The sequence below is a fragment of the Phaethon aethereus genome (assembly GCF_964289735.1).
Source record: "Phaethon aethereus genome assembly, chromosome: 3".
NCBI lineage: Eukaryota > Metazoa > Chordata > Aves > Phaethontiformes > Phaethontidae > Phaethon > Phaethon aethereus.
The window spans coordinates 123,756,412-123,775,212 of NC_138576.1; the positions used below are offsets into that span (position 1 = coordinate 123,756,412).

The 18,801-nt window shown below is 37.0% G+C and overlaps 1 protein-coding gene across 1 annotated transcript in view; it reads right to left on the minus strand.

Moving 5' to 3' along the window:
• Nucleotides 1-1,339: 1,339 nt before the first annotated feature.
• SLX4IP (SLX4 interacting protein) overlaps nucleotides 1,340-18,801 on the minus strand; it is a gene marked incomplete at both ends in the record, with an annotated part of 72,542 nt that continues 55,080 nt past the window's right edge. Inside the window, 3 exon segments of the mRNA XM_081998628.1 lie at nucleotides 1,340-2,156; nucleotides 3,657-3,766; nucleotides 16,536-16,624. Of these exon segments, the coding sequence (XP_081854754.1) occupies nucleotides 1,340-2,156; nucleotides 3,657-3,766; nucleotides 16,536-16,624 (1,016 nt within the window).

Here is an 18,801-nt window from a genome sequence, read left to right on the forward strand (position 1 = left end):
GTAAGCATTAGCAACTTTACGGCAAAGCACTGTGAGAAACATCAGACAAACAGGCTGAAAGAAAAAAAGAGAAAATGTCTTCTAGCAGGCATGCCGAGTCTTTTTCATTTATAGCAAAAGCTGAAATTATTTATAGCAGAAAGATGATGATCATTTGATGGTGCCTTGCTGCCAACTCTCATAAGGACCTGTATTACAGTACCAGCTCTAATGCTTACGGATGTGAATCATCATCTTCACTTCAATGAGGGTATCCACAGTTGTTAAGTATAGGTCAGTAAGAGTTTTCAAAATTGCTTCACATCAAATATCTGCGGTCACACTGATTTTGAGAGAATGATGAAAGAAAATTGCTTATAATTTTATTTTAAACATTTTAAAAAGATAAGCATGAAATAAAAAGTTACATTTCCTTAGCGCATTAGCATACAAGTTACAAAAGCAGTATTAAAAAGCTCTGTGCAATTAAAAATTACCTCTACCTTAAAATAAGAAATAACCTGGGTATCACTAACACGTGAAAAACAGTTCTTGCACACAAACAAGGCCTGATTTTGAAATGTGAATGCATGAAGATGTGTATGCATGTTTACGTAATGAACTTTTTGCAATAGCACCGTTTGCACATCCGGGTGACCGCACATCTAAAACCAATCTTCATTTCTCCAACGACTGGATGCACGATCACTTGTATCCACAACTCGAGTTAAAAATACATGTTCATATCAAAACTGCACAAGCACAAACTATAGTTATGTTGAAACGCCGCTGAAAAGGTGAGCCTTAAATTATCAACAGCAGCAACATTAAATCCTGGTTAAAGATTTATTTGAAATAACCTCAATTTGACTTACTGTTGTAAAGATCATATGAATAAACCATGAACTTCCTAACACAGAGAAAGAAAGGATTAATTTTTACTAAAATGAACTATGTGTTCAGAAACAAGCAAAGCACTGAATAACTGCAGCTACTAACAAAATCACAAAAGTGGTTTTAACTATTGCTGTCATCAGATGATATGACTTTTTAATAGTACTAGAACATAAAGACATCTAAAATTTTCCTTAGTAAATATTGTATTTTCCTTTCCATAAATACTACACTGGTTCGTACAATATTAATGTCTAATTCCTAAAGACTTAACAGAATAATCGTCATTACAGTTCCAAATGACTAAAATACTTAGTTAACTGAATTTTCATAAAAAGTTTTATGTAATTTTGACTTTGTATTTTTATTATTTTTCATTATTTTGAACTGCTTCCTACTTTTGGCATATTCCTTCCAAACACAGGTTTGGCTGTCCACCCATGCCATCAAGATAACACTTCAGCCTTTATGACTTCTTAAGCCTTCGCAGTTTTAACCTCCTGAGACCATTTTCAACTTCCTTTTTTCTCTTTTGGATAAGCTTCTCTGAAGACACAGGCTGCAGTTCTAAGCAAGACGATGGCATCACAGGCAATTCTTCAGTGGTTGCGCTTGGCTCATTTTGGCTTGTCTGCACTATATTGCTCCTCACAGAAAGAGGCCGGGAGAGGTTTTTTCTCAAAGTTAGTGACTCCTCATCAGACATAGCCTTTGTCGTGTCTTGTTTCGAAAACAACCTGGAATCAAGTGGGGTCGTCTCTTCCAGGAATGGACCTAAACAATCATCATCGCACTTACTCATTTCTGTATTGCTAGGAATTAAAGGACTCCCTTCAGAGGACACTTCGCTGAAATGCTCTAACTTTTCTTCTGAACCACAGCTCCTTTGTTGAACCTGTGTTTTGGTCACTTTTTGACTTTGTTTTGGACCTAGGAGTGCTGACTCACAGCTACAAGGAGGGCTCTTGCTTAGAAGACTCGACTTCAACCACTCCAGAGAGTGAGGTTTTTGCTGGCTGCTAACACCACCTGTCTGTCTCTGATTAACATAATTTTCCAGCTCTAAACTGGGACGCTCTAAGTTGCTCTCAGCTGTATTTATGCAGTCCTTTAGCAGTCCTGTACTCGTACATTTCACTCCAGATTGAAGACTGAGAGAAGCTCGACAGTCATTCTTTCTGTTCCCTGTCTGCGAGTCCACTGAGCCAAGATACACCTTCTTGGAGTCCTTGCTGATTTGAGGTTTGCTTGTGCTACTTTTCCTTGTTTTTGTCCTTTTCACACTGCAATAAAGAAGAATTTTGGTTTTAAACTAAAAAAGAATCTTCACTGCCTCAATCTGCCCTTCTTACAAACTCTGAAACACCACTAGGGCAACCTTCTTTCCAAATGTAGAAAAAACCCCTGTATATCATCCTGACAAGCAGTAATGTTTGTCTAGTGTGGATAATATCAAGCATTATCCATCTGATTTTCCACTGCACTAGGGGAATCCTATTTATTAATGACTAAGCCATGAAGGAGTTCACATTCTATTCCAAGAGGCAGAACTGGATTCATTACAGATGTTAAAGGTCAACATGGCGTAAGTATACTGAATTCCTTCCCAAACTGGCTAGATAAAATAGTATTTCATAAGTGCCTAAATGATTTCAAACCATTCCCATATATTCACATGCATAATGTATATCTAAAGAATAGAGGGGGGCAGGCGGGGAGAGGCAGCATGCGCATCTCCGTGTGAGAGTTTCTAATCTCTATTTTAGAATGTTCATCTGGAATTTTTCCCAGGACATTTCAAAGCAATACTTTAAAGTTAACCACTACTCATCTAGTATCAAGCTCGTTCATCTGGGAAGGACTTAGGTAATGCAAGGAGATGGTATTCTAAAAGGAATTATACAGGAAAATGGGATCACAAGGGACCTGATGGAGTGTCAGTACATAAACACTCCTCAGCAGCATGTTACCTACAAATCTAGATTTCACACAGGCTGTAAAATGAACTTTTATGCACAAGTACTAAAGCTGCCGATGTAAGATTTTGAGTCCAAAGACATTACTGTAGAACGTCCCATCCTGAGACCGCTTTCTGCTGCTCCGCTGATGCCAAGCAGTTCCCAGGTCTGCATATCTAACTCTTCAGAAAGAGGGCTCTTCCAAAAAAGGAAAAGCTGTCATACCTCCAAACCTAATCTCATTTCTAAAGACAACACAGATGAGACAACAGGGGTAAAAAGAAAAGCTGCCAGGGTTCACAGCAAATCTCTGATTCCACAGCTGATCTGGGGCTACTGGCAGCTTGCGCAAGTACGAATGGCATCCTGGTACAGCAGAGGACCAGTAAAATGCTCAGCTGAGCAAGTAAACCCTCCCCATCTACTACACCAGAGGTACTCTTTGACTGTGACCAAAGATCCAAATTAATATCGTGGTACACTACAGACTCTCAAAATAAACAAAAAATACATTGTAAAATGATTTTCAGCAGATTCAAACGGAACACATTTATTTTGGCCCAGAGCTTCATTCAAGGAGAAAAACAGCCTGTTTTGATTCTGCCTAGCGCTATGGGAGATATCTATGTGGCTTGTAATAGCTTTTTTCATGCTGTACAAAACAACAACAATCATTTTATGTGTTTAGTAATGCATTTAGTAATTTAAAACAACCTTTTGTAAAGGAGTTTATATTATTTGGTATTTTATTACATAGGCTAGATTCTATTTACCCACATTTTACCAGATTATAAATTTAACACCTTAGAAAGTATAGTGACATACATTTTTTTCAAGACGTCTTGCTTTATTTGTTCATTCAGACTAATCTTAAGCTTCTTGTTCTCAGCAGATTCAGTAAAATATTCAGACGTCCCATTGGAAAGTTCTTCTTTCTGCTCCAAAAGAAAACACAGGTTTAAAACACGACACCATCGAGCTATGACTATGCAACATAAAACTCCATTTCTAATACTAAGACTTACAGATGTTCTTTATTATTTTGACCTGAGCAGTCTAAGAGAAACAGAATTATTTTTAATCTTTTAATATTTGGGAGTCTAGTCAGTTCCCTCCCCTTTCAGACTCCCAGCAAACATGCTTCATATGCTAAAATATACCACAAACAAACAAGACTGTAATGTAAAGGATGTAGCTTTCCAAACCATCTGAGGAAACTGTTGGCAAATATTTGACATCTTTGTGGCTCAAACTGTGACAAATGCCAGGAATCTCTCTCGCAGACGGGAGCATGTTTGTCAGTTTTTTTCTGAAGAGACTGACTGGCGCAGTGGTCTATACACTTATTCTCAGAAGAATTCCCATAATTTTCCATGCTTACAAAAAAATATACAGAGTGTTAGTTGCTCACTTAAGCAGGCAAGGGTTAAAACTTTTAATACTAACATTCAAACACTCTCAGCTTGGAGTGGTTGGCTACTACAGGACAACAGGGGAATTCTTTCTGGTCTCAGCTAACAGCAGCACCATGGTCTTATATAATATGAGATTGGGGCGAGAGGGAGGGAAGGAAAATGCTCTTTTTCTTCAAGCTGTAAGCATTTCCTTTCAGAATGAAACAATCTCAATGAGAGAAGGGCCATTTGCTGACTTCACTATTAACTACCACATACTTCAAAAAAGTATTATCTCCGAGGCTACAGAGAAGAGAGCAAAAAATGTGGCAAAGTCAAGAATAGAAGAGGCTTTGTGCATCTCCTCCTCTTTGATAGCATATTTCTTCATCAGCCTGCATGTTGCAACTTCTGATTGGGGCTCATCAAATGTAGGGAATGCTTATTTATACCGTTTCTCGCTCCACGCTGTGAAGCTAGCACACTGGAGCCAGGCGGTCCAAAAGAACTGAAGAGAGTAGAAAAAGACCTGCAAGGCCAAAGCATGTACATGACCGGTGCCTGGAACACTCCTCAGGAACCTGTCACTTGTAGGGGATTAAGCCCTGCCCATTTTTAGTTTTATTTCTATTTTAAAGGAGAGGGGGTAAACATCACCACTCTTTCCAGAAGAATAAGCCAGTGAAAACAGCTTCCTGTTTTGTAAGCAGAAAGAGGGCAGTCAGGCAAAGAAATAAAGCCATTTCAACAGTTTAAAAAACTACAGCTGTTCTGAGCCTTCCTTTCACAGGCAAATTACGCAAACGTGTTTGTGTGTATTGATAGATGCACGAAGTTCTGTCCACTAATGGTGCAACATGTGTGTCTACAGCAGGCAGAAAACATATGGGACACACATGCAATGTGATTTCAACCTCAGAAATCAAGCCTAACTAGTTTAAGCTGAGGGTTTAATTGCTGCTTCTATTCTTGTTAGAGGTATGGACTCCCCTAATTTGACTAAATACATTTTTGTATTTTGTAAACTATTAAGAAGAGATTGTTATTAAGATACTCAAGAGCTTTGCTAATTTTAAGAGAGGACACAGACTCTTAACTGTATAGTCTGCAGAAACTATTCTGATTTCCAGTAATATTCACACAACTCAGCCTGAAAGATCTTGCACAATCATTCTGCATCAAAGCAGCTGCAGAGCACCCTTACTTAGCCAGAGAACAGGAGCACAAGCAGAAGCATTTCAATTGCTGCTCTATGGTAACTATTGGTATGGCTAATTCCATGAAATGCTCTTCAGTCCTCAACACACCAAACCGTGACAGGATGGTGTAAGGAACTGAGGCAATTCCTGTAGATGTGGCAAGCAATGCGTGGAAAGTAGCACTTTGTACAAAATCCAGAGGAGGACTGGGGACAGTTCCTGTCCACACATATTCACTACCGCAGATAAGCAATAAACCTCAGTCCTAACTTGCATCTGACTATGAACAGGGCATGATCGTTGCCTGGAGCGTACCGTCATGCCAGGGTGTGAAGAGCAGACCCTGGGGAGAGGCAAAGATGACGAAGCCATGTCACTTGTGGGTTGAGTCAGACTGGAGTTAATGGTCCAGAGTTGAAAGGCTAACAGAATTCCCTCACTACACCATTGGCAACCTTTTATTTTGTTTTCAAATAACTTATCACATAAAGCAGCGACAGAAAAGGGTTAAGGCATTAAAAAAATTAAAAATCAAAATGATTTATATGTGAAACACTTCTGAACATGCCCTCTAAGTACAGTAGATTTTCCCCTTGGAACCACACCCTGTAAGTGCTGTATTTTGAGAGCTGAACAATTAACATAAGGCATATGAGTCAGTCTTTGAAAGACTCTGTGGGAACCAGAGAGCCTTTTGCTATTAGGAGTGATGTAAACTCCCTAAGGCTGGAATAAGTCCACAATAGAAGGCAGAGAGAGTCATAAATAACAACAATGGGCACTCCATATACTACTAAGACACTCAGCCATTATTGGTGATACTTCCTTTATTTTCTTTATTAGAGTTAATAATTTTAGTTAATTAAAAAAAAATAAAAAACACTGTCTGTTTTGGGAATACTATTTATTTCCTATGGGAACTTCAGGACTTGTTAAAGAAAGAAAAAAAGCTAATCTGTTCTCATCCTGTCTAGTAATCCCAAATTCCTTTTAGGCAGTGAAATAATTAAAGAAAAATATTCCAGGCATAAAAAGGAGGACAGCAGAAGCAGACATCATATAAACAATGACACCATGACAGAGAAAAACGTCAAAGCACCGCCAGACTTGTGACTTGACTCTGAAAGAGCTGCAGGGAGTGGGATTGCTGCTAACAAATTAAAACCACATTTCTTGGCAAATTGTTAAAGACAGACATATTTACATTTGTATAGAGACTGGGTGGGCACAAAAGATTAGAATGCTGCTTTAGCCCTTGAACTGCCAAGTTCTATTAGAAATATGTGCTCTTAAAATCCTAGGGTAAGCTCACTCCTTTTTGTCACTAAAACTCAGCAAAGAAGAAGGGCCTGCAGAAATGAAGCTTACAAAGTCTTACTACCCTACCTGCTCATAATGCTGGCCTCTGAAAACCTGATTTTAAGATCCTTAGTACTTATCCAAAGAGATGTCTGGGGAAAAAACCTCTGTTAAGACCTACAGAGAAACACGACTGTTAGGCACACAATACACTTGCTTTAAGGCTTATCAAATTGAAAATGCATTCTTTTACTATCTTAATCAACTTACTATCTCACTCAAAATGAAAAAGAAACCCTCAAAAAATATAAAAGTGGTGACTGCCATCTGCAGCTCTCTCCAGGACAGCTGAATTCAGCAACACAGCATTAAATGCCCATAAAAGAACTACTCATGGATGTGCCCTTGTGAAGAATCCTTACAACTCATTATCTTCAAGAAGAGTGAAAGGTTTGGCCTTTTCAGCCTGACAATAATACTCATACAAATATTGAGTTTATTTCAGTCCAGGGTTTGGGTTGCTGGGCTGAAACAAAAATTTCCAAAGTCAACAATGCTGCCTCCCTTCCCGCCTCTCGCTTGCTTTCATACTTTTTTGTTGTCTCTTGCTACGCTCCGGATAACAGTTGCACATGCTTATGTACCAATAAAGTAACACTAAGGGATAATTAAATTTCACTTCTGGTTAACAAAAAAACCCGCAATTAAAAATATACATTGTTTCTGAATTGCATTTTATCAGTGTGGCTCAACTTGCTCATCAAAAATACTTAACAGAAAACATCAATGGGTCCAATAAATCAAATTTAGTATCAGAATGGCATACAGGAGAGGACTCTGAATATAATAATGTAGCCGAAGCAACAAAATCAAATATTATCCCAGGAACACACACAAGTGAATAAAATTAAAATTAGCAAAGCTAATCAGACAGAAACACCTATTTAGGGGAGCTTTTTGTCAGCTTGCAATTGCATGATTTCTCTTAATGTCACTCTAAGTAGTATCATGAGCTCAACCATCTAAGATAACCTTTAGGTTTCAGAACTGTTCTAATAGATGACTGGCAGATCAGAGAGGTCAGACAGGACTCTTTCCAACCTGATAAACAGAAAAGGGTTCCTAAAGCAAGTGGGGAGGTTTGTCAGTGAAGCATAAATTGGATACTATAATCTAACTGATAGAAAATTGACACAGACAAGACTTGGGTCTAGTCTTCTGCACTCTCCCATCCCACATAAAGGAAAAGCTTCCCACAATTTCACGATACAAATTTTTCAGCGTTTGTAATGTAGTGATGCATCTGTCCTAGCAATTCTACTTACGATCTCCTACCACCTCATCAAACATTCACAGAAGCTTCCCAAGTACAGAAAGGGACATTATTCTCAACCTGAAATACAGTTCCTTGATTGGACTTGCAGAATATTGGTCTACATTTTAAAATGTCCTGCTCTACATATCAGTAAGTTTCAGTAAAAAACATTAAGGATCATTCACGTTACACATGGGAGTACTGATTTTTCATTTGAAATAGGTATTTTTAAGGAATGCTGGTGGTTTTAAAAAATACATTCATTTCAAGATTGAAATTGGAGAAACAACCAGAGAAAACTGCATCTCTCTGGTGAGGAGCAGAATTGTATAACTTACATGTGGGCCTAGCACAGAAAGCAAAATCTAACTCCTGGATCAATAGAGTCTTCATTACCTACTAGCAAAATTCATTTTGTTCTTGACACCACGGATCTTAATAGTTAAGTTTTTGCTTGTCAAAAGTCCCTATGGTCTGTATGATTTAGTCCAAGAGTTGGCCTTATCTGTTACAAGCCCCTATGATACACATTCTACTTTCTCAAAATACAAGGTGTGAACCCGGGTTTCTCACTCGATACCCAAGTCCTGGCAATTCCAAACACTCGAAAGGTCCCCAAAGCATCATCCCATTAGCTTAAAGCATATGACTTCTATGAGGAAAATGCCTTCTTGCTTTTGAAGTCTTTTGTTTGGATTTTAATTATATTTTACATATAGCAGGAATCCCAGGCTATTCTGAATGGAGGAAATTCAGAGTTCTCTAGATTTGCATTTGAACGCTTGTTAGGTAATAGAAAATAGAAAAATTCCTAATAAATGGCATATAAATATAATGAACACAGGCATATAAATAATAAATATATGCCTGTAAATGGCATAAAACAAATAAAATGTGATACTTCATAAAAAGGGGGGGGGGCTTTTTAAAAATAAATACACATCTGTAACAGATAACAAGAACATACACAACACTTTCTAAAGCCACAGAAGGTGCTCCTGACATAAACGGTTTATTTACATACTGAGAAGCACGTGATACATGCTGTGTGTATTTGCTTGAAGGCAAAAAGCGTTAAAATTAATGTTAAGTAATTGAGCTATTAATCATTCTGATTTTATATTCTGATGCTACAAGACTTAGATTCTATCTTCAGAGAAAGTGTCCACTGATAAGAAATGGAGGAAAAGACAATAGCTTTTCAACCAAAATAACTTCTCTCAAAGACACTGAAGAAAAACATAAAGCCTATTAATGGTGTGTTTTTTTTTTTTTTTAAAGAAAACCAGTATCTTAATAGCATGCATCTTTAGCTAGCCTTTCCCATCAATTTTAAGGTTCCTGCCTCCAGTAGTTATGAAAGAGGACATGCATGCAAGATATACATGTTTTATACTTCAAAGACTTTTTTATAAAATAAGAAGATAGCAATTCTATGTGGAGCTCAACCCATTTCCCCAATTTACAAACCATGAGGGAAGTAATCTACTACTCAATTGTCACATGAGTGTCTGAAAAAGCAAGGCACTCCTGTAATCCTTTTATCAGTATGACACGAGGATCCTCTATCTGCCTACCAAATCTAAATGGATGTCAGAGTCAACCAGTACATGTGTCTAAACATCCATCAGTAATACTGAAGTAAACTTTGTATTTATCCTTCCAGATATAGCATGGGCTATATGACATAACAGACTACTACTCATAGTACATGATGTATACAACACCATGATTCATAGACTTAAAAATTCAATTCTTACAGAAAAATAATGTGGAAAAGGATACATCAATTTTAGAAAACAACTCCTCTCTTTCTAATTACAATAGTGTTTAACAACCATAGAAGATCTTGAAAAGAACAACTAATACTCTTGACCTTGCTGGTTATACAAAAGCAAAATGTGTAAAATAGGTAGAACTGCACAGCCCAGCAGATAATTAATCTTCAACAATTTCGTCAATGTTTTAGCTTGGTTACCAAAACAACCACCACCAGCAGCCCCCAAAGCCCCCAAGATTTCTGAGCTCACACTGGGGATCTCTCCCTCCAAAGAATTTCAAATCATTACGAGCTGTTCAAAAATCCTTCTGTGAACTTTACCATCATATATTTCAGCTTACTGTTCAGACAAGTTATGAAATTCCTGTTAGTCGTAACAGATTTCTGCTGAAAGCTGAAGAACGGACTGCTCTTTAAAACAAATGGAAAAAAAAAAAAAAAATCCATCAAATATTCTTTGCCCAACAGCAATATAGAAAATTATTACCAAAAACTGAAGTAAGTTTGATCTTTTTAAGTCCCAGAGTCATCAAAATCTCACAGATGCACAGCAGATAAATAAAACCTTTAGCTCACTGTAGCTTTAAACATTATTACTGCCTGCACCTTTGCTGGAGGTGCCCATCCTCTCAAAGCCTGCGGAGAGGAAAGCACATCATTCAGTGCAAAGTCTAGAATCTGAGCTCAAATCCGCATTAACCACCAGCATAAGCTGTGACGGCAAGAGAGTGAGAGGGGAGAAGAAAATGAGGGAGATGAAAGGATGATGACAGATGATAATATCTTAAATAACCACAAGGCTCTGACAAATGAGATCTTGTGAACACTGCTAAGTAGTTACATTTAAGTCAACTGGCGCACTCATATAAGAGGCAACTACCAAAATCAGTAAAAGATTACTCAATTTGTCCCTACTTTTTGAAGATTGCTTCATATGGAAATAATTTCATGCGCTTAATCATTTATACTGCAGTTACAGGACCTTTTGTATTTCTGCTACCCTTCATCTGGATTTTGTACAATGAGAGGCACATAATCTTTTATTGAAGATGTATTCAACTTACTTACTGGCTTTAAGACAACTTAAATATTACTTTTTATTTCATTCCATATATAATCTAATATTCTGCCTGCTTTTCAGATAAATAACACTCCAGAACAAAGATTTTTCAAATCAGTTCCTTGTAGCAATACCTTGGCCTTTTTCCAGAGATCGTACAGTTAATTCACTCAGCAGTATGCATGAACACTGTAATTGCTCTTTTCAGTAAAAATACTGTGCATTTATCAACAGATGATTTTAATTTACAGTCCTAATGCCCCTCTAGCCAGCTCTGTGAGGTTTCTCTGAAATTCTCCACAGCCTTCTCCAGGCTTGACTAATTGAAATAATTGTGTCAGATTTCATTTCATCATTTGTCCACTTCTCTGGACCTTTAATACAACAAACAGCAGACAGCTATTAGACTTTTGCCATGCAGAAAATAAATCAGCCAGTTTGTAAGCTATAAGAAGAAACTAAGACAAGTTCAGACAAATCTCACTGAGGCAATTCACAGCATTACCACTCAGGTATCCTCCCTCCCCTTTTGCAGGAGGTTCCTACCCCCACTGCAGAGTTGGCAGAAGGGAGCACACACACATGCCCCAGCTGCTCCCACCCGCAAGTCAATGCACTAGCTTAAAAACCAGGGAAGTTTGGTTTGCATGAATCCACAAGACTGTGATATGCAGCAAGATGAGATGCAGGCACACAGCCCTTTTGGCAAACTCTCTTGTAGGAGTGGTAATCTCCAAGGAGAAGAGGCAGACAGCTGGGACAAAAGGGAATACTGTAAAACTTGCCATAGCTTTCTTTATGACCAAGTCAAAGATGTTAGTATCATTACTTTGTGATGTAGTTTCTCAGAGAGCGCAGTCTTATGATTCAAGCCAATTTAAAGCTATCCTGACACTGAAAGAGAAATCTCACCCTTACTCAACACATGGCCCTGCCAAGTCTCCATATCAACACTAGCATTTATGCAGCCGCGCAGTGAGAGTCTGACCAAAGTGATCCAAGCTAACCATGCAAACAACAAAAAAACCTCAACAGCCCTCCCTTGTTTTCGGAGGGATGAATGAATTAACCCTGCTCCCCACACATGCCAGTACTGACAGACACAGAGGAAAAAAATGTATGGCTAAGAGAAGGGAAAAGCAGGCAGGAGGGACTGCATGTTTCTGTATCATCAGTCTTGCATCAGCTTGAGCAGAACAGGAAGGATGAATAGAAAAAAGTGACAGAGGCTTGAAGTGTCAAAAGTGAAAACTCACCAAAAAGAAAAGCAATTCTTTACTTGTTCCACTATGTGGTATTTGGATAGGGTTCATTAGTCTGCAGCTCCCCTCTCTCTACCTTTTTGAAAAAAGTAGCAAACCCTGTTCATAACAGTTACTGAACTACAGCTTAATACTAAGTTGTTTTCCTCTCGCTACGTTTCCTATAATGACTGAAAATAATATAGCGTATTATCTGGAAACATATGAAAACTAGGTTTTATGACATTTGAAAAAGGATCATGAAATCGACAACCATCAACAGACAAGTATTACAACAAATATAATGTTATTGTGACTTTTGGCTGTTACTTCCAAACCAGGGTAACTAACAACTGCTACCTAACGGGATGGTCCTGCTCTCTTCCAAACCCTGGCTGCGTGGTCCTGCAACCTTTTTTGTGTCACGCTGGCAGCTGTGTGGGTACAGGATGAGTTGGTTCAGTGAACTGACATGACAGAAAACTAATCCTCCAGTAAAAAACTGAGAAACTTCACAAATAAATTGTTTTCTGCCGGATCAAGTCAATGAACTAATTCATTCTCAACTGAAGAATCACTTGGTCCATTGTAACCAGAAAGGAAAGGAATATGTAGCTGGAACTAGAGGGGATGTGGACTGACCTTTTCAATAGTAGCCCACCATTACAGCAGTTTAACTGTGATTTTTTTTTTTAATATATATATCTATATACACACACACACAGACATACAGAGTTCCATGCCAAGATTAGCACTTACACGCTATGAATTGTGCAATTGTATTTCAGAGTTTCCTTCTTCCCCTACTCAATCTGATATCACTTGACAAAAGTCTTTAAAGTATTTAAGATAACTTAATTCTACATAAAGTCTTCTACTAATCTTTACAAATTGCTCCTACCTGAAAAAAGTCTTCATTCTACCTTCCAATAGACACACTGTTCCAGCAGCACATACTCTAATGTTAAAAGTCCCCTGTTAATTACAGCTAAGTATACAGGTTTTCATGAAAGAACCAGAAGCCTCTTCCCAGCATAATAAAAATCTAAGCAAATCATGTCACTCATGCTCTTATGAGTTTTAAGAAAGAGAACTGTCTAATATACCTGAAGTATATTATAATGATGCAATTTACAAAATCAGACATGTATGAAGATGATTAAATAGTTTGCTTTTATTTCTCTGATGGGGATTTAATCAGCAGTGGGCATATCTTTAGCATTTTTCTTCTCCATGCATACCTATGCAGGTTTGTTTGTTTGTTTAGGAGTAATATGCTGTTTGGAAAATAATCTCTTTTTTTGGTATCATATTCTCTGTAACTCAACAAGGCTCAGTGGAAACTTGGAGATCTTTCTAATCGAGACAGGATCTCCTACTCCCCACTTTCCTTTCTGAGTCCATATGAATTGTGATTTCAAATTTCCACTTTAATATCATCATTAGCTTAACTTCCTTCAGGCTTTCCCTGTAACTGCTTCCTCTCATAGATTCTAGTATAAAGCCGATGTGGTTATCAATGAATACTCCATTGTTAGCACATTTTCAAACCCACAAGCCTCCAATAAGCCTTCCACCCATTTCCATTTTGACTGTTTCTTCAGATAACCCATTTCCAATTTTCCATTTTAGCTCTCTACATAATAATCATGAAGAAAATGTTGTCATTGACAAAGATGACTAATCTCTCCAGAGCTCTTACATACTTCCCTGGGTTTCCTCTATCGCCAGGTTCCCAAAACTGTCGTCTTTTTTCCAGATAAAACTATTCAAGATTATAAACAGAGTTTGGCAAAACAGGAAACAATGGTTTTATGTTTAAACTTAGCATTAATCAGTCAGGCTATTCTTCCATCTTTTCCTTGAGACTTCTAATCCGCCTATGAATTTTCAATAACTTGCTGTATTGTTTCTTTAATAGAGATTTCCCTTCTTCCAAAATGATTATTACTGCCTTCAGCCTGATTTTTAGATATGACCACAGGAATACCCGTTTCTAAATAAATTTTAGAAAATAGAAAATTACATGTCAATAGACTTTCTTCTATTTTATTTCAGCTCTACTTCTTAGAAGTGCTCTCAAATCTTTTATTAGTTTATGCTTAAAGGTAATTTGACTGACTAATTGGACTAAGCCACTTTTTCCTTGGTCTTACAAGATGCATCACAGAAGGCTTCTAACTGCTTCTCCTAGCAATGGATGCTGAGGTGAAAAGGCAAAGAATAAAGTGCTGAAAAAAGACAGTTGCAATTACTGAAAGATGTCTGTATCAGGCTGACATAAAACTGGTTCCAAGTAACAGGAAAGCAGGGCATTGTGCCTGCCTTGTCTTGACAGAGCTGAGGAATGAAAGCTTGACCCAAACTATAAACCTGCATAAAAGCAGTAAAAAAAAAATAAAATCTTTAAGTCTTGAGCAAGTCAATCACAAAGACCATCAAGCAACACTGAAAAGTGACAGCATCTCCATTAACATATAGTCAACTACTTTTATAAAAAACAAAACCAAAGGTGTGATCTGATTAAACATTTAGAAGATCTTGCATGCAACATCACAAAATTATTCAAACCTAAACAACATACAGAAGAAAACAAAACATACGTCTCATTTTTAGCCCATGACAGAATACTCTGGAGTGTATCAATAGAAAAGTCTTCTGGGTGGTCTTTCATAGTCTAGTTGAGAGTTCAAGCATACTCACTGCTAAATTGCATCGAGAAAAGTACACACACAAAGTGCAGATCCTTAGCCTGTACTTCTGGAGTGCCAAAAACTTGAAATTACCTCTCAGCGGCAATCAAACACTCCCCCAGTTTGGCAAAATACTGAACTAGAGTATACAACAAATTCAGCAGAAATTCTGGATCAACAAAACAGTCTGGAGTGGACCCTTTAAGTTAGAGTGGCAAGAACTAAAAAGATACTCCAAAACATTTGCTGAGGGTCTGTTCAGACCTTGTTAGTTGTTCACATCAGGAAAGATGGCTTAGGGATAGCTTTTATTTTATACTCTCCTGCCAACATACTACGCTGACTGTTCCAGCCAGTTCTATGCATGTCTTATTGCATCTGTAAGGAGAGCAAACTCCCAGGATTTTATTATTAATTAGGTTATGATCCCATTAAGAGATTTATTATTTTTATTTAACATAAAAATGTTTAAACTGCCTTTTTAAACAAGGAGTTTCCATAGATCAAAAGCAAATTTTGAAATAGTCAACCTAAAGGCCATAACATTGTATTTTTCATTTGCCTTCTTACTAGACAGAATCATGTGAAAGAAACTAAAGAAAACTTTTAATCTTTCCATAAACTAAAAGATGAGAAGTACCAAAGAGGGGAATTGGATATCTTATAACAGATACTTAAAGAAGAAAAAAATAAATTAAAAATTATTATTATTTCTCTGTCAAAATGCAGGCAGGATTTTCTACTTAAACCACCTGAATAGTTATTAAGACAATACTGAGAAAGTAATAATTTTCAAAATAGCAAAGTACTGCTAAAGCAGTTAGATTTTCTTTTTTCCTGAGAGAGAGAAAAACATTTGCTTGATCCTTTGACATTTGATACTTACCAATCTAGGAATCAAGATAATAAAATCTGCATTTAGTATAATAAATAAAAACACCCTGTTTCATATTAAAAAACACTAAGTTGGATGAGTAGAAGAAAACCTTTTTTTTCAAGGGTCAAATATACCTTAAGACATCTAAGCTAAAATACTAAAATATACATAGACCTCAGCGTGTAATTCTGACTCTTACTGCGAGCAGAGAAGAGACTGCCTGCCATACAGCAGGCCACCTGGGTCCATGTGAGCACTCCTGAGACAATCAGCAGTTAACCGCAGCATAAAATTCATAAGCCTTTGACCCTGATAAAGCCTTCAGGATGAAATATTTAAGTAGAATTGTTTATGGTATTTAACTACACACCAGTGCCTTTTTCTCTATTAATGTTTGGGGACTTCTTTTCCCCAGCAGGGCTAGCATTGATCCGTTTGAGCTGTTTTGCAGAACAAGCGCTAAGAAAACATACAAGAAACCCATGGACATTAAAAACAGCCCCACTATAATTTTGGAAAGTAAAATTTTACAAGGATAAAACGTAAAAAAAAAAAAAAATCCTTAAATCAAGGTGCTAAAAATCATACTTAGCTTTCTAAATATGCAGTCTTTTTCTCTGAGGCTTATATGGCTCCGAAAATGCTGAGCTTCCAAAAATTACGGTTTGTGTCTGTTTCAGAGTCACTTCAGGATCCCCTTTTGAATACTTTGGCCCAACTGTTAATGTGACCTTCTGTTTCCAATACAACAGTTACAAATAAGTGAATAACCACATCTGTATATAAACATTCATCTTACCACTTATAAAATAAACCGGAAAATTTATAGAACAGTTTTGTACATACCAATACACCATTTTCACATGTCCAAGCACTTGGATTAGATTCAAGTTTACTGACACAAACTATAAATCTGTCTGGAAACACACGTAGCTCTATAAAAAAAATAATTGAAAAGAAGATTACAAAAATTATATGCATGTTAAAAAACACAGATGACAACATATAGAGATGTTATTTTAGTAAACAAAATTTTTACTCACTTTATACACTACTACTTTCTTACCTACTCTTTTCAACATCCCGTCCCTGCTTTTGTGTTTTTTTTTTTTTTTTAATGGTTTAAAAAAAGCAATAATCAATAAGTCAGAGTAAGTTTAGTTCCCAAGAGGATAGTCATGGCTGCAAATTAGTGCACCTGCACCCTTGTACAAATATACAAGGCAGAACCAACAGACAAACCACTTAAGGCTTATTTCTTTTGTGCTATTCTGTTGATAAGTCTTTTCATCACAAAAGCTGTAAAACATGTTTGGAATACAGCACAACATATTCAGTCAGGACTTGGCATAAGAACTCAGCATAAGGCTAAGTGTTTGAAACTGACTGAAGTGATTTTTGAAGTCATTAAACAAATTGGTTAACTACTACTGAATTACATGTTTTACTCAAGATCACATGGTTTGTTGTGAACGCAACACAGTTTGTTTACCAAGAATTAAAAATTGAAGGGTCGTCAGATTAGAATAGACCAGACACAGCTTTATTTAGTACCTAGCAATAGTATGAAAAAAGCATAGCTGGATATTTTGTTATTTTACATATCAGATTATTTCCAGATTAATATCTTCATAATTTCAGCTCAGATTTTTTTTGTTGTTGGTTTTTGGTTTGGTTTGGTTTTATACAAGGAAAGTTACTGATTTTTAACATTTGTTATACTTCAAAAATGAGCCGTAACACCCTCTTTTCTGGGACAAGAGAGAGACAAGGTATACAGAAAAAACATGGGGTTGACGTCATAGGTATTTTTCGTAGAATGTGTACAATTTGCCAATGACAATCAGGTCATCCATATGGGCAACTGCCTCTCTACAAGGTACTGCTCCTTCACCAACTGACGTGCCTCCATCAGTATCTGACAAATCCCTCCGAGTGCATACCAGCAGCGACTTTTCTAGTCATTACAATGAAAGATGAGGATGTTGAAACAGATTACCTTGCATTTGCCACTGGTTGAAAAAGCATACACAAAGACCTCAGATGCATCTGTACTGGCACGATAGCTTGTTAAGCTACTATAACTTGATAATGAACATGAGCCTTTCATAATCCTGTCAGAAATACCAACTCTGTTAGTAAAACTATGTTCAAGGAAGTATTCATGCTATGCCTTACGTCCAGACTATTCTTTCTCTGCTTGTACCCTCAAGACCTGAAAGCCACCCCCAAAGGTCTAGTACAATGGCTTTCAAACTGCGAGCGGTTGATGGACATCTTCCAAATGGGCTACAAAAGAAAAGCTGGACAACTGTTGCAAAGACTGAATTTGTTATGTGGGGTTCCAATAACAGTCTCTTTAAAGTATGCAAAAATTCTCCTTCCATTAGATTCAATGTCTGGTTTTTATTTGTTACGTACTAAGTGTATCTTACAGAACGGAAACATTGGTGCCAAATTATTTATTTTTTTAGGATGTGTGCTTATTATTCTATTTATTTGGAATGAAACCCAGCAAAAAGGAAGTTCTTTTCTTGTTAGGAACTTCATGTGGAAGCAAAGTTTTGACTGCAGCATCAGAGCCTCTCTTTTTGGCAGCACTAGTAGGGCAAGTTCATTCCAGTTAGGCATTTTTATTGTTACATTTTATAACTATCTCACTTGCTGGCTAACAACATGGAAGTATCTTTAGGTATTCATTGATGATTAGAAAAAGTTCCAATTTAATACACAGAAACCCAATGCTGAGATACCAATGCTGGCACTCTGCTATTCTATTCTAACTATTCTTCCAGAAGGCTGGGAGAACAAGTTTGATGAAATATTTAAAATCAACACTCCAATCTCTTCAACCAATATGGACATAGAAAACAACTAGCTGGCATTTGAAGAGAGATTTAAACATTTATGAATATAATTAATTCCTATAAAAATAAGCAATTTTTTTAAAATATCCATTCCAGCATTCAATATTTTTAAGGGCACTTAATTGATTTCTTTTGCTTTTTTTAATATGAAAAGCTCAACACGAAGGGCAGTGATCATTATAGCTCCTTTTTATTGCTGTTGGTGGGACAGGATTGATATCACTTCCTTACAGAGCATCTTGGCT